This window comes from Grammomys surdaster, unplaced genomic scaffold, assembly GCF_004785775.1.
Source record: "Grammomys surdaster isolate TR1022 unplaced genomic scaffold, NIH_TR_1.0 278, whole genome shotgun sequence".
In the NCBI taxonomy this organism is placed as follows: Eukaryota; Metazoa; Chordata; class Mammalia; order Rodentia; family Muridae; genus Grammomys; species Grammomys surdaster.
The window spans coordinates 13,501,964-13,519,374 of record NW_021604719.1 but is presented as its reverse complement, the minus strand read 5'-3'; the positions used below and the strand labels follow the sequence as shown (position 1 = coordinate 13,519,374).

Genomic DNA, 17,411 nt, shown 5'->3' with positions numbered 1-17,411 from the left:
TTAGCCATATTAGTCACTCGGCTGTGTATGGCCCAGGAAATGTTCCTTCTTCCTGGAGTTCTGCCCCTGGGCCTAGGTCGGTCAGACACCAGCACAAAAGGTACTTCTCTAACTAGCTGCTGATATGCCTATCTTTTCAGAAGTCATATTCCTTCCCGTCAAAATGCTTAACCTTAAATGCATAAACTATTTAAAGGATCATTTTCCCCATGTCTGTCTTGCCTACAAGATTGTAAGGTTGTAAATGAGAGGAAGTACAGCTCCCAGTTTTGCTCATGCTGTTCCTTATAACCCAGTTCAGGCCCACCCCAAACCAGGAGGAAGTCGGCAAATACTTCCTTAATAAATGAATGAACACATACAGGGAGTGGTTAAAATGGCCAGTTTCAAAACGCTGCCTCCCAACCCCCAGGCTGTTTCCTAAACACGCAGAGCCTCTTCTCTATGTCTTCTCTTCCTCCCTTCCTTTCGTCTCTTCCTGTTTGCTTTCTTTTCAATCCATTTTAGCTGGGCCTTCTCTTCATGTACTATGATTCAGGAGGCACCAGCCCAGGGAGGAGAGAAGGACCTGGGGAGGAAGGAGCCCAGGCGGCAGGGCGGCGCCCGCGGGCCGGAAGTGCGGCGCGCAGCGGAAGTGCGGCGGGAGGAAGCGGCATCCGGGCGGCCTGAGGCTGAGGTGGGTAGTGGCGCCGGCGCTGCGGTGAGCGCTCCAGGTTTCCCGGTGTTAGCTCGCGGCCGCGGGAAAAGGCCGCGAGCCCTCCGCAGTGCGGCGCGCTGCGGACTTCCAGTGCAGTTAGTGGGGATTTAATTAAGCCGGGAGCTATAAATCCCTGAGCCACTGGGGGGAGATTGTAAACGCGCGCCCGTGATGGCGCTCTGGGAACTGAATAAATGACGGAAGGGAAAAATACAGCTTTTCGAAGAAAGCAGAAAATGTCTTAACTCATGCTTCTTCCAGTGATTCACAGATGCCCTGGTCCCAGGTTTAATTGAATTCTATGAAGTGGCAATATCACACTTGACAGCCTGCTGAGTTGACTGCCTTTTTAAGTAAGTGGTTTTGAGCAGCCATGTTGACCTTTAATTGGGGTGAAAAGGTTGAAAAGTGCAGGAGGGAACATTGCGAGTGCTGAACCCCTCTGGACCCGGCTGTCTGGACCCCATCTTTGCTTTATTGGGTAGAAGCAGCCCTTTGGGCCTGTGGACAATAAAAGAATAAATCAGACTTCACAGTTCCCAACAAGCACTTAGCCATGTCACTCACCTCTGACAAACACCAACTAATACAATTTTTAGTAAGACCAAAGATAGAAAAGCCTCTGAGTTGCCACTAATGTGAATTTGTGGCCAATTGTTTCTAAGGCTCTCTTTAAATGGGTTTTTGCCTGTCTTTATTCTTATTCTTACTAATCATGTTTATGTAAAACTATTTTAGTGCTCTTTAAAAAAAAAAAAAACCCACAAAACAAAAACCTACTGTGTGGTCTAGTGTGACCCAAAGATTCTTGGTTCCTTAAGCACAGCGATGGTGTTTAGACTGTTATTTCCCAATACTAGTAGTACATTTCTCAACCAAAGATGAGCAACTGTAACTACACATTGGTTAACTAGTCACTCCCTCCAGTGTCTTGGTTGGACATTGAATAAGTTGAGATGGCTCTTAGAGGCCATGGGCATCTCATTTATTTTGTGGGACAACTTACAAAAATGTACAGGATGCTCCCTACCAATATTTAGAAGCATATGCATGAGGTGTATAATAGGTAAAGAGGAGAGAATAAAATGCAAGAGAAACAGCACTGTGGTGGTACTTGCCTCTAGTCTCAACACTGTGCTTTAGGCTGACAGATCTCAAGTCTGGACCAGCCCTCAAGACACAGTAAGACCTTGTTTCAACAAACAACCACCAGCAGCAGAGACATGGAAACAAGTCTGCCCTGGAAAATGCTGAGTTATTGTTTCTCTGGGATAAGGCAGAACTAATCATGGTTCTATGTGAGATGTTGAAACCTAATCCTGGGTCCTGCTGTACTGAGGAATTGCCTGGGACCAGAAAGGCCCAGTTGTGAAATTAAAATCTATGGGCTACTTTAAACAGGCCCCAAAATATCCTTTGTTTGCTCTGGTCCACTTGAAGCTACCTGCCAGAAAAGGATCAATAGTTTTTGTCTCTCTTGCTGGAGGAATATGCAGCTATGTAGTTCTTTTTTTTATTTAGACAGACTATTGACAGATGAGTAATAGGAATGAATATTTTTCTAACTTGGAGAATTTATTGAGCTGTGTTTCTATTTTGTTCCAGTTGACTGACTGTATTGTACTCACAGGAACACTGTACCCAGAGGCACTGTGGAGAGATCCTTTAAGAATAAGTTTGTTTTAATTAAAGTTTTCGTATCTTGTATCTATTCTAGCTGGCCAATATATTTAGTTACTAGTGCTCATAGTTGAGATTTCAAATGCAGTAAGACAGTGAGGTGATCTGGTGTGAACTAGTGAGGGGTTTTGTTCCTTATTATAAATCTAGTTTTTTGCACTTTATCCAAGGGATATACATCAGAAGAAGCCACAAGCCAGCCGGAATAGCTCCTGGATGAGATTTAATTCCTGTTTGCAATTGTTTCGAAGTGGGGGGGATACCCTCTGGATCAGGTATGTGTGGCTCTACAAGTAACAGGACTGAGTGAGAGTCTATAATTCTTCCCTTTGAATATCTAGCAAGTTCTAGGGTTGGGTTTCAGGGGAAAACAAGTAAAATGAAAAGCTGTGGCTAATTCACATAGATGTATGATTGCATCTCTCTAAACCCGTTCCTGTGCTGGTAGGCACTGGGATTAGGAAGCACAAAGACTATATTCTTTTTATTTTAGTTTTTATTCAAGAGCTAACTTCCTAGAGAGGTAAGCAAAATTTAAAACATCTGCTGTATCTAGAAAGTATCAGTCTTCAGTTCGTGATTCTAGAGGCTACAAAATGTAAATACACGGATGCTAAAGTCTTGGCAAGGGCACCCTGGCTACGGCCCATCACACTAGGAAACTCAAAGGGATCTTACATGTTCAGAAGGAAGCAACATTAACTCCCCTTCCCTCTTATTTGCCATAGTTTTCCACCATCAGATGTCTTCTAGGCTCTGCTTCTTAATGCTACCTCACCATTGCCATATTGGGGGTGGAGCTTCCAACACTTGAACATGCTCAATGCATCCAACACTAAACATCACTAGTAACTAGTAATGGCTATTTTACTTTGTTAGTCTCCCTTACTGTGCAGTTGTGTTGTGAATCTTCCCTCTGCCCCGAGTTTCTTAAGGGCAGGGACAGTGTCATAACCACTTTTATGTTTCTAGTACATGACTCACTACACACACTGAGTTCATGCCATGGACTGGCATGAAAAGGCAGTGTCCCTCAGGGGGACATCTACAACTGTAGAGAACATGAAAACATCTGGGGAAGCAGTAGAGAGAAAAGAAGAAAAGCAAGAATCACCTTCCAGGGAGTGACTAAGTACAGTCAGAAATAATGTGTTCACTAACAGCTTGAACCTGGGAAGGGTATGATTGAAAATCCACAGATTGTCACCAAGCTGACACCTGAGCAGATCCACCTAGGAAACTGTAGAGCATTTGTTGAGTTGGATACACAGGCTGATAGGCCCAACAGCTCTCTGTATCTTCACTCCTTCCAGACTTACTGTACCCAACCCTTCATCCAAGTATCCATTCAGCAGATATTTGAAGAATAAACTATGAAGGTATGCCAAATTACTAACTTACCCAGGTCACCAGCATCTTGGTTTGATCCTATCTCAAGATCCTGTCTCAAGGACCTGTCATGTTACTATTCCCAACTAAATTGCTCAAATGGTCATTAGTGTGCTAAAAGTATGATATAACTTTCATCTCAGTTAAGAACCTTCTGCCTTGGTCCTGTGAAGGCTCAATGCCCCAATATAGGGGAATGCCAGAGTGGTGAGGTGGGAGTGGGTGGGTGAGTGGGGGAGCACCCTCGGAGAAGCAAGGAGAGTGGGAGGGGATAGGGGCTTGCAGAAGGGAAACTGGGAAAAGGGATAACATTTGAAATGTAAATAAATAAAATATCCAAAAAAAAAAAGAACCACCCTTCTGAATCCATTGACTTCATCTAGAATTCTTATTGCTAGTATTTAGTGTACGAAGTTGATGTAAGCTTTATTTGGAGAGAAATAAGCTAATCACCAGGATAGATGAAGGAAAATGTAATGGTCTAATTTTACTGAGAATTAGAAGGGATGTTCATGTATTACATGTTAGGTATGTAAATTATTACTTTAATAAAATTGTGATCTTAACTGTATCGACAAGTCCTGAACTTCAAGCAGCCAAAGAACATTTTCAAAATGTTCTTGCAGACTGATATTGTGTAAATGCAATTGAATGTGGCACCAAAGGACTTGAAACAAAGATATCCAATCTCTATTCCATGATCTGAGAGGAGCCAAGGAAGCCTTGAGTGAATGTATGTTGTTCATGTAGCACAACCGTGTCAAAGACAAATTCCCCAAGCTCATGGGAAACTGCATAGTCAGGGTGAAGCTGGGCAGCGTGTCGTATACAGTAGCCCACAAGTGGACATCAGGATCCATGCTGTAATATCCTGTCTGATTTGATACCACCTTCTTAGTCACCCAGGCCAGGTACCATAACTGTGGGGCTGAAGCCCTGGAACAGCGCCTGAGATTCCACCCACATTAGTAAATTGAGGCCTTGCCTTCCTGTACCCCTTGGAATTGACACCTCAGAGTATCTGTTTACTGGGAAGTTTATGTTTTATCTCTGTCCATACAGTGGTGCCTTTCCTCATCACTTCCAACTGCACAAGTGCCCTGTCATAGATCTCAAGTTACATTCCAGTTTATTCAGAAGGGACTAAGGTTCAAATACAGCTGGTTGCAAACTCAAAGATGAGTGCTGGGGGCATCATGTGTCCCTCTTTCTGTAGGTTAGGTAGAACCCGGTGACCAGAATCTTCACCTCAGCAACCTTACCTGATGACATAACTTTCAGTATCCTAAAATATGGGGCTTGTTCCCAAAAGAGGGGTGTGTGTTTCTTTTCATTTGGATAAAAATAGAACTGCTATACCTAGATGGTAATGCGTCTGAAGTGGAACATTTAACGTCTCACATGGCACAAATGACTACACAGAAGCCTTGAGCTAGCTCTCTTTATAGAACATAGGTTCAGCAAGAGCGATGATAATAGTATTTGGTTAATGTCAGCTCAGCATTAAATTTACATTATAGTCTTGTGCAGAAGCTCCAGCATTATCTGTTAATAACCAAGGCGGTACCTGGGCTTATATAGACTTCTTGATTTTGCACATGAACTAACACTGCAGCTTGCTGATGAATGATTATGTGAGCTTAGAGCTTTGGTGTGCCAAAGGACTCTTTGTATGAATAAAATTCTGGTCAGTGAAGGTCAGTTTCTCTACTCAAGCGAGAACAATGTTGTTTCCCTCCTAATCAGATGCATACAGTGTTTGAAAGATCCAGGAGCCCTACATAAGTGATGTGCAGCCATAGCCTGGGCAGCTCGTCATGCTGAAATGAATAATCCTTAATAAAGGCTCAAACAACCATAACATCTTCCTGTACTATAATCAGTTGCTTTCATGGTGTGCCCTTCAGTGCTTCTTGGGGAAATGCTATAAAGTTAAGTTATCTTCTCTATCTTGCTTCAAGGAAGGCTGAATTGTTCCAATCAGTCCTCCCCCCATGTTGTATTTGATTCTGCCATAAAGACCAATGAAGTCTGCCTCAGTGTGTTGGAAGGCCAGTGTGTTGGAAGGCCAGTTTCCCTTCTCTTTTAGGGGATCTGAGCCTCTGAGTAGCACTGGACTTGAAACAGCAGGAGTCACCGTCTTTATTGTTAGGCATCAGAATTTTCTTTAAGCACATTCTAAATCCAGTTTTATGCTTTTCCTACTTTCTTCCAGTCTGTGACAAAGGTGACCCAATTGTGCTTCTTTGATATTATGAAGGCAGTTCTTTGTGTTCCTGTCACACAGATTTATAACAAAATACAAAGGATAAAACTGTGTCTGTCTGTATAATAGGAAAACTTATTTCATGACTAAAGTGACATAATTTTAAAACAATGTTATCAGTAAGACGTAGTCATACAAGTTCTTAATCTCAGCTACTCAGAAGGCCAGGGCAGGAGGACTACAGGTTCAAGGCCAACCTGCACTACAGAGTGGGTTCAAGGCCAGTCTCGACTATTTAGTGAATCTCTTAAGCTTTTGCTCAGTATTTGTGAGTCCCTGAGTTCAGTTCCAGTACAGAGAATTGGGAGGAAATGTAACAACTCACAATTGGGAGCTAATAGAACCAGACCACTTTTCAGGATTTTTTTTTATAGTACTAAGATATGGTTCAAAGATAATTGAACTAATGAAAATGTCACAGTGATAGAGTAGCCCACATAAAGATTTTACTCCAAGAAGGCATAATTTGGTGAATGTGACTTTGACAGCAATGGCATTGGGGTTTACAGAGTTAGTAAAATAATCTCAGAAGAGCTTAAAAGTGTTCCCATCAGTGTATATCTTTTTTTTTTTTCATTTAATCTTTACAGCCATAAGTGAACTTCAAGAATTAAGAAATTTTAGCTTTAATATCTGTCTAGGTAAAGAATAAAGAGCTTTTTCTTTATATCAACTCTAATATAAATTTATAATATACTATGAAAGAAATAAGTTAATTGAACAATTTAGTAAAAATGCATATACCATAGGCCATTAAAAATATGCAAGTTGTAAAACTACATAGCATTGATGCCTTGCACAGGAAATAAACATGCCAGGTTTAAGCAATTAAAATTGCATGAGAAAGCAGCAGTAGAGAAGAGAGAACAGCAGTAGTTGTAAGCTGAGTGGCTGCAACATCACTGAAGACCCTGCCTAGCTCTCTGGTTATTGAACAAATATTCCACCCAATCTGGAATGCATGGCAGCTCTGTTTACTATGACAGGCTTTATTTGTCTTGGCTGCAGCCAAGACCACATGCTGTGTTTTGTCATGTTGGAAATACTGAAGCTGTTTTCCATTGTGGATGTGAATTTTTTTTAAAGCCTTAACACCTCAGTCTCAAGTCAGCTAGTAATAAGTTTTCCTTTCTTTTCCAGCCAAACATCAATAAATCTTCTTTCCCTCCAACCAAAAAGAAGTAGCTGTAGTTCCCAATCCTGGTTATAGTGTTGGTACACTGCCACAGAAGGCCATCCTTCTCATTTCCAAGGACTATATCGCTACCATTTATAAAGCTAATTTTTTTTCATTTACACCTCCTCCATATATAGTACAATTTCTTTATCAACACCTTATTTTACAAGAGAGTGCCATTGGCACCATAGAGTCCTTCCAAATCCAGTGATTTGGAAATGTCTGTCTACCCATTGCCCATGCTTAGAAATGTGGGGCAGATAGATAAATACCCACCTTTAACATTCAGTTGCCCCCTTCATTTCTGCCCTGAGTAATCAAAGCTGTGTCTTCAACTACATTCACCTTCTGGAGTTGTTGATGCTGTTGAATTCACAGAAAATGTGGATGCTAAGACCTAACACTTAGTTGAGAGTCTCCATAGAATATTGTGGCATTGCTTAATTCACTTTCCAAAGTAATTCTAAGTAGCAGATTCCTGCAGGTCAGATAGTTACCAGGGAAATCTGGGTAGAAGTGGAAGGGTAGAGGCTTATGAGTAAAGGAAAGATCATTGCTTTCATGGATCAGTGGCTGAGCTTTTTGTCCTGTGGTCTTTATCGTACCTTGATATGGGTTGGTAGTTTTTTTCTAAAGTCTTATCGTTTGGTCTGAAGTAAGTTTAAGGCTAATTTACACTTAGAGGCCTAGTAGCCAGGAAAGAGTAGCACGGAATAAAGTCATCCTCTGCTCTGTGAAGTAGGGCACAGGAGATTTGAAGTGGTGGCAGTACCAACTGCAGCGTTTCAGTCCAGAGTCAATAGGCACCCTGAAGAGCAGTAACCTTTAGTTTGGAGGGAAGCCTAAAGAATGACTGCTGTCCACACTGAGTAATTGAGCAGAGGAGAGATTACAGTAGGAGGGAAAGGCTCACTCTAGTATTTCAGCCCTCAAGAAAATATTTAAGTACCTATTGTGTGCACATTGACTGTGTGTGCTGAGGAATACTGGTGTGAACAATGCCTGTTCTTATAGAGCTCTACTGTAGTAGAAGGGACATAAATTGTAAGTAGTAAGGGACATCCTAAAATGGAAATACGTATAATAATTACACATTAGGTTGATTCACAAAAATATTGTGAATGTGAGGATGGGGAATTACCGACTGGCAAGCATTGGTAAGGGGTCAGAAGACTCTCCAAAGAGGGGATTTGAGTACTAGGGCAAAAATAAGGAGAAACTATGTAAGCTCCCTGTGGAGGAAGAGAGCAAATGCAGGGCTGCTGGTGGGAAAGGGCTCTGGGGGTTACTGCTGCTTGTCAACAGAGGGAAGGAAAATCTGGCAAATACAGTTGGAGAGGAAAAGTGAAATTAAGACGTATGATCCCAGGAAAGTTCATATTGGAAATAGTGGTAAGTGGGACAGGTAACTATACATGTGTGTTTTAGAAGTCAACATTGTAACATTTATAGATTTAGCTACAAAGCAGAAGGCTCAGTGGAATAACTAGGAATCATAGGGTATCTTAGTCAAGCAAAGTAGCAGAATGAGGGAGCATCAAAGTCCAGTGTTTGACATGCTGCTCTTAAACTGTTCCTCTGGAGTCTCTCCAATAAAAACACCAGTGTATTTGTGTTTGAAGCTTTTGAAAATCATGGCACTCTCCTTTTAAAACGCTTCTTAAGGGGTTGAACAGACTTTTTTCCTCACAAGTTAACTCAGACTGATTCGCTCTTAGTTTCTCTTCCTGAAGCTCTGTGCTTCTCCGGCTCTTTCAGTGTAGGACAGAGATCTCCTTGGAGGTGGATTGCTCTTTCAGGTGTGCTGTTGGCTTACTACTGCTTTACCATGGAAGGGGCGGATGGTGCTGGGTGCTTGCCAGTAAGAGTGAACCAACTGTCCTTGGACTAAAAGCCGTCTCAAGACACCTCCACTTATAAGGAGTTATCAGGATGCTAACAACATCTGCAGCTGAAAGTTAATTTCATATTCAAATTAACAAACTCATGAAGTTAGCTTCTAGAAACCAAGTGATTAGGTACAAAACTAATAGAGTTTGTTTTTTTATTGTTGTTGGTTTTTTTTGGTTTTTAATTCTAAATACTGTTTTTCCTGGAGTACAGTGAATTTATTATGGATACTTGCCAAACATCTGGGCCTCTCTGACACTCCTGTACTCCAAGATACAATTCTGAAACTTTCAGATTCAATTATAAGCTTGCAAGTTACTGCTTGTATTCTAAAGAGCAGAGTCAATGGTGCATTAACTTTATTGGCTTATTTTTCTTTTGGCAGAATTAAAATGCTCTGGTTTCAAGGAAATAGCCTGCAGATTGCCAAATCCTCCTTTCGACTCTTGAGAAATCTCTCTGCTTCTAACACAGCTCTGCCTGTGCTGACCTTATTCACAAAGGTACTGAATAGAAAAACAAACTACAACTTAAAAATAAAGTATTATCATTGTTGGGTGAAAAGGTTATGTATATCCCTGAGAATGGGTCAAATCTGTAAAGAAAAGCAGTGGTCAGACCTGGTCTTTAGTTTTTCTTCCTGAGACATTTCATTGCTTCTCAGTTATTGAGGGCACTCTAATACATATAGTGGTCATTTTACCCCTACATTTAAAAAAGAACTATAGATTAGAGTTAGGATGATTAAAATTGTGCTATTTAGAAATAAGTCAGTTCTTGTTATTTGTGGTGATTATGTCCTAAAACATACCATAAACATTGAATGAGCAAATATTAAACCTAGGAAAGTACTGGGTTGGGTTCCCGTGAGCCCTTGGGCACAGTATTTTTGTGAACCAACTAAATGCATAACTTTAGTTTATGTGAGATTCTGTTTAAAGATGTCTCATTCAATCTGTACTGTTTAGTCATTAACATTTTGCTCATGGCCAACAACACCACAACACATGCCTAAATGAAGCTTGTCTGACAGTTGAGTTATCTCCATGAGGCACATCACAGGTTTCTTTTAGCACCATGCTTAGGCTATTTTTTTTAAGTTGTCAACAAAAAACACAACAGCAAAAAAAAAAAAATTGTCACTACCAATACAACAGCACCCATGGGAGTATTTATGAGAATACTAACTTATGTTTACAAAATGGGAGCTAAAACAAGGGCAAAGCATTTCCTCATTGGACCTTACTTTAGAAATGTAAGGTCAACTGGCAACTCAAACTTTTTATAGCTTTTTGCATAAGTGTGTTCATATCTGACTGTAAAAGTGCTTCCAGTATTATTTGAGGGGTTGCAAACTTCATTACACAGGCAGATTCACAAATAAGAATGAATAATGAAGACTGAGTGTATTTGTTTTCTTATCCCTGACACAACTGTTAAGCTACAGAGGTAGTTTAACTGTGTGTGTGTGTGTGTGTGTGTGTGTGTACTCGTGTGTGCATGTGTGTGTATGGAGGTCTGAGGTTGTTACCAGGAGTCTTCCCGCAGTCATTCTCCACCTTATTCCTTGAAGCAGGCTCTCTCAATTGACTACCTTACAAGTACTGGACTTCTCACAAGCCACCATGGCCACCAAGCATTTACAAGGACTCCAAGGATCTGAACCCCAGTCCCCAAGCTTGCACTGCAAGTGCTTTAACCACTGAATCATCTCTTCCCAGCCTTGGTTTAAAGTGTTTAAGAGCTTTTCACCCTGTACATTTGGAGTACATACATCAGTAATGTCTGGTTTTGCTAATTGACATCACTTGGTGGAATTTATAATCAAAAAGAAACATAAAGACATCAGAAGTTACTTTTTTAAACACGTAAATTCAAACAAAAGATCTTTTTTGATAATTTTTCAGATTTTAGCCATTTCATAATTTAAATCTTGCCAGCTGATAACAAAATCTGCCAGATGTGATGATCTACACCTGTGTTCTCCAGCACTTGAGAGTCAGAGTGAGGCAGGAGGATTGTAGCATGTTCAATACCAGTCTAGTACATAGCAAGACCTTATTGGAAGCCCTCTCCCAAGTGCAGTTAAACTAATTTTTAAAAAATGAACTTCTTGTTGAGAATATTTCATCTAAGTTGCTTTTTATATCATCAATATATACTATACTGTTAGAAATTATAGAACCAAAAAATACCCCATTATCTGAGGCAATAGCCCTATGAAGTTAGCTGTACTTACTTGGCCTGTGATTGCCATCCACTTTTTGGTTTCAAGAACAGGTGAAATAGCAAAGAGCATTTCCAAAAAATAGTCAAGCAAATGAAAACCCAACCCAATCTCCTGTTCATTCTTAATATGTATATTGAGCCCTGAAAAGTATATAGTAAGATATAAGCAATAGGCATCCAATAAAAAAGTAGAACTGTCAAGAGTTTGTCCTTTTCCTATGACAAGTAGTCGAGTGCACTTTCCAGATTGAGTTTAAAACAAGAGGTTTTCTGGATAGTTTTGGTTTCTGGTTCCAGAGAGTGCTTGATTCAGGAAATGGGGTTATTAGTAGCTTCAGCTTTTTATCTTCTGGATTAAATTCATCTTCACATTGGCTCTTCTTGATTGGCCCACCCTTGAGTCAATAATAGGCAAAAGAGATAGGATGCCCTGATGATTTGCAACTGTGTCGAGTGCTCCACCCCTCTTGCTTACAGATGGAATTAGCCACATGTCAAGAGTAGTTCGTATGGAACAAAACTGTAGCATTCTTGTTACAAGAAAGGAAGGATTGTGTTAGTGCACAGTTCAAGAACAAAATGAATAATGAGTGCCACGGAGAATCCTCAGAAAGGCCATCCTGACGGTGGCCTTACTTATCCTTTCCAAAGTGTGATGAGCCTCTTCAGAGATACACACTGACATATTTGCATTATTAATTTGTACAAACTCCCACAAGCCTGATTTTTAAGATCAAAACACTCTTTTCAAGTCTCTACTATAAAAGCAAACTATAAAGAAGGGCATTTGGTACATCTTCACTTAGTACAGTCTTGTTTGGTTTTTCTTTTAAGTTCTTATGTTGACCTTTTGACATTCTCAGAAAATTTTAGCATGATTCCCCTGCAGTAACAAACTAACCACAGTCTGTTTATTGCTAATGCTAATAGCAATTTATGAGCTGAATATGGCCAAAATGATCTAGAAATATCCAAATCCTTATTTCAAAACATGCCCTGAGTTAAGCTGAAGAAAAGGCCTGTCTTTTACATGATAGTTTATCTCTTTCTAATGTATTAAAAAGCAGTTTTACCCAAGCAGCAGCAATGCTGAGTCTCTTTTCAGCTCACAGAAGAGAACCTATGGCTAAACTCTTAAGCACAGTGACTAAGAGACCTTTAATAACTGCCAGTCTCTGTTCTCCACACCTTTCCCACAAGACAGTTGACGAGTACAAACAGCAGAGAGGCCTATGCTTCAGGTAGAACATGAGTCCACTGTGGATACCTGTAATACTAACGCAGAAAAAAACACTGGAATGCTACAGTCACTTATCTGAATTGAAGAAAAAAAATTTCCCTATCTCTTTTTAAGGGTAGAACAGTCACTATTTCACTGTCCTGTGATAGAATTATTCCTCTGGACTGAGTAGGAAAAACAGGCTAATGAAGTTCAGTACTCTCCAGTCAGAAAAACTTAAACCATTTAGGTCAGTTGTATGAGGCCACCAAGGTGCTCCTTACTTAGGAAAAGGCAGACCCCTTAGCTAGGTAGATAGGTCCATAAAAAATAAGAAATGTGTAATATGCACACATAAACACATGCCAGTAGTACACATACATATATAAAACAGTAAACAACAACCAAATGCAGAGAGCCAACTATCATGGAATAGTAGCTACTTATGAGATTCTGTGGTTATAATTTGCTTTGGAAATAAAGCAATGTAATTAATCTAATAGAAAACTGTTCTTTAAAGGTAAGTGTAACATGCTTCTGATGTGTGCTTAGTTTTTTCCTTTAGCATGGGGGAGATGGATGTTATACCATATACCTTCCATATGTTATACCATATACCATCTGCCTTTGGGTTTAACATCTTTTGTTCCTCCTGTAGGACCCATGCCCACTGTGTGATGAAGCTAAAGAAGTACTCCAGCCTTACAAAGACAGGGTAACTGTCATATATACAGGTGGGGTGGATATAGTTTACTGTGTAAAGTGTCTACCTGGATCTTTTCTTTAGGAAAAGATTAAATGATTTTCATTTAGAGTTTATTTCTGTTCCTCAGAGACCTCAGTACTAATTTCGATGGAACTCATTACCTGAATAGTGCTAGACTTTTTTCTATCACTGATCCTTGCTGTGATTCAGAGTTAACTATTGGGTAGGGTGTGCGTGCTTACTTTAAACTTTGGTCCCACTGCTTTTATCTTATTCTCTAACATCCATGATGTGTTTTCCTTTAGCAAACCATAGTAGCTTGGCTATTCTTACACTTCCTGATTTCTAGGCAGCTTCCCAGATGGGACACGTTTTATTTCATTGGGAACAGAGCAGAGCCCTGCTGCTGGATGGAGCAAGTGTAACTGAAAAGTATGGCAATCAGAATGTAGAATACAGTGTAATGAAACTAGTTGGGCTTTGTAAATTTAGGCCATTGGATTTCTGTGGGTTACAACAAGCAGGAGAAAACCTGTAAGGCTTACAAAGTCTGAGCTGGCATATCACTGCAGTTGGTGCATTGCTCCATGTTTCATAAAGTGGAGTGCTTTAACCTATCCATGTTTTAGTTTATTTTACAGGAGGTGGACATCACACTTCCAGAAAATTCAACTTGGTATGAAAGGTATAAATTTGACATCCCTGTCTTCCATTTGAATGGCCAGTTTCTGATGATGCATCGAGTAAATACCTCAAAGCTTGAAAAACAGCTTTTGAAACTTGAGCAGCAGGTGCTGGAGTCAAACTGATGTCTTCTGATTGATGCAAGTACCCAGATGAGAAGTTTACTTATAGGCATCTTGTGAACTAAGAAAAATACAGTGTATAGTGGGCGGAGCCATAGGAACAACGAGGTCTATTTGTTGAGCTTATTTCCTTTTGTGAGTGTGGATATACTTCTCATGTACTGGACAGTGCCCTGACAGGGAGCAGGCTCTGCAGTCCTGCATCCAAGCAACCGGGGAACCTAACTTTAGCGGAGTAAATGCTTGTACACTCATTAAAGTGGAATGTGAATTGTTAATAACTATGCACAGTTGAGAAAGGGATGTTTTAACGAACACATCCGTATGCAGCCTATTTCAGTGAAATTTAATAATACCTGTTTAAAATTAGCGTTCACTTTTGTTGAGTAGAATAGAATAATTGTCCTAACCAAAAAGACTTCACTTCAGGAAGACAAAAGACACTTAAAGCTGCAGACTGTGTATAGCAGACTCAGCTGTACATGTCATCATGGGATTGGTTTGTAATGTTGAGGACTGCAGTAAGTTATTGTCAATTAAGTTAATTCAACTCATTGTAAGATAGTAACTTTGTCAGATTTGTGTATCTTAGAAAATTTTATTTTAATCATAGCTGAACATATCTAAGCATTAAGTATCATTTTATATAAAATATTAAATGTGGTTTTGTACTCTGATTTCTATTTTGTCAGATATGGCAAACATTAGAATGGATTCACTTAAAAACAAAACTGTCTTTTTTCCTTAAATCACTTCCTATGACGTTCTGTGAACTGTTTGGATGTTATGAGCCACGAGGTCTGTAAGGGCTCAGTGTGACTTAGTCTTAGAATTATAGAATAATGGAGCCTGCTAACCGTAGACATTGTCCTTACATTATACGTGAGAAAGAATCTAACGCTCAGGGAGTTTGAGGGACTTAATCCATGGTCACCCAGCCACTCAGCCACTGGGCCAGAATCTTCACATTTCTAATGTTCTCTGGACTTACATAGTGATTCAAATACAGCAACTCCAGCTACTTGTGGGTTCAGCACAAAGTAAGCCCTCCAAAGTCACTATTAAAAAAAAAAGCCTATAGTGGCCAGAGAGATAGCTCAGTGGTTAAGTGCACTCAATGCTTTAACAGAGCACCCAGGCTCATTCCCAGTACCCACATGTTGGCTCACAAAATAACCCCAGCTCCAGGAGATCCAGTAGGCACATACATGGTGCATATCCATGCATGTAAGCAAAACATTCATACACTTGTTGAACCCTGTGGTAGACAGACTTCTAAAATGATGCCAGTATCCTCATCCTTGTATAATTCGGTCCCCTATGAGGGTGAGTGGAAATGACTTTGGTGTAGCTATGTTATACTATTTGGCAAAGGGAGGGAACTATCTTGGGTATCCCTGCCCTAATTAAGTAGGCCACTGAAAAGCTCCACAGAAGCCAAAGAGGTCATTCCTAGCTACCCTGGAAAGGAAGAAAATATCCCTCTCTTGTGAACTGCCTGTTTGGGGCCACATAGCAAGAAACTGGGGGAAGTCTCTAGGAAGTAAATAGTTCTTGAGACAATAGCCAACAGGAACATGGAGACGTTAGTCATAACTTCAAGGAGGTAAGTTCTGCCAATAATCAATGATTTCAAAGAATCCCTAGCCCTGGGAGAGAACTGTTGCCCTAGATCCTCAACGTCAACTTAGTGAGTCTGAGCAGAGAGTCCAAGTCCTCCAAGCCAGACCTTCAAATACTAGGGTTGGCCCTAAAGGCTGGAATTTGGCTCCTCTGAAGAAATATTATGCTTAGTATTACCATGTTGTCATAGTGCCTAAGAAGTGCAGGGACTAAAGGTAAAATAGTGCTGCATATTTGCTTTATATTGATTATATTTGTTTTATAATTGCTTATATTGAGCTATAATGTTCTATAATTCTAAGACTAACTCACACTGAGCCTTATAGATCTGGTGGCTCATGATACCCAAACAGTTCACAGAACTTCATAGGGAGCTGATTTAAGGGGAAAAAAGACAGTTTTGTTTTTAAATGAATCCATTCTGATATTTTTTTCAAATCTAACAAAATACAAACAAATATATAAGCAAAATATAAACAAAAATGGTAGACTCTTTTCAAACTAAACTTTTACAATATGGCTGGGTACAGTGGTAAACACCTTTACTTCCAGCACTCAGGAAGCAAAATCAGACAGATCCGATCTCTCTGAGTTTAAGGCCAGCCTCTACATAGTGAGCTCCAGGACTGCCAGAGCTACATAATAAAACCCTTTGTCAAAAATAAAGATAAGTCCACAATGTACTTACAAGGTGTTCAGACTGAAGTGGAAATTTCTAGTTTCTTTGAAGATTCAGTTGTATCATGTGATGTTTTTTCTGGAAACTGACTTATGAGAGAATATTTTTGCTGAAGCAGACACGTGAGAGGAAGTTTTGCTGAGAACAGACAAGTTTTTCTGGAAGCAGCCTGGAAAGGGGCATATGACGTTTTGCTGGAGTGGACACTTGACAAAACACATGCTGTTTAAAAGGGTATAAGTATAACCCACCAGACAATGGCTGCTGCTGTATGGCATTGATCCACCTTGCCACTCTTTGCTATTCATTGTTTATCATGACTTCTTAGAAAAAAATGCCACCAAAGAACTTCTGTTGCTGGTTTTCTGTCTGCTTCTTGTCACTGCCACAGACTAGGGCTGATTGGCAGAGCCTTGTGGTTTCCTCTGGATTGAACTGCCGTTGCTGATTCATGAATGGTGTTTGCAAGTGGATCAAGCTAGAGCTGCTGATTTGTGTAAACTGAACGGCTGATATCCTGACAACGCACATTGGATTCTCTCTAAAGAACTATTTCTAAACAAGTCCACATCCTCCTTTGCCCTGTTAACCTTTCCTTTTCACTACCTCTAGTGGGTGATGGGATAAAAGAAAGTTTAAAGCATTTAAGTCCCCTTATTAAAAGTAGGTTTTTTAAAAATCAAAGCCTACATCAAACCAAGGTATTGGCTACAACATTAAAGAAATAATAATGCTAAGTCCAGAAACTATTAGGTCACATGAAGGAATGTGGGAGACAGGAGAAGATACTGAGAGGGTTTGAAGAAAAAGGTAAGAAAGGTGGGTTCTCACTTAGTTCCCACCAAAATTAACAGTGTGGAGTCATCAGCTAGCAAAAGGGGGCTGCACGAAGATCAGAAAGCTGGACGTGAGTACCGAGTAAGAACATAGTAGTCTAACTATGTTTTTAGTAGTCATCTAAGAGATGGATTGGCAGGCCTATTTGTTGTCATAAAGGAAGTTACAATTCTGTTTGTCCAGAATTTAAGACAGGTTGACTGTCATAGCTGA

At 40.1% G+C, this 17,411-nt stretch overlaps 1 protein-coding gene across 1 annotated transcript; it reads left to right on the top strand.

Annotated features, from left to right (window-relative positions):
- The first annotated feature begins 649 nt into the window (after positions 1–649).
- On the top strand, positions 650–16,709 carry CUNH5orf63 (chromosome unknown C5orf63 homolog). Its single transcript, XM_028777228.1, has 6 exons — positions 650–676; positions 959–1,050; positions 2,548–2,652; positions 9,485–9,602; positions 13,206–13,262; positions 13,883–16,709. The coding sequence occupies exons 3-6, from the start codon at positions 2,594–2,596 to the stop codon at positions 14,060–14,062; spliced, it is 414 nt and encodes a 137-aa protein (XP_028633061.1). The 5' UTR covers positions 650–676; positions 959–1,050; positions 2,548–2,593; the 3' UTR covers positions 14,063–16,709.
- The last annotated feature ends 702 nt before the right edge of the window (positions 16,710–17,411 follow it).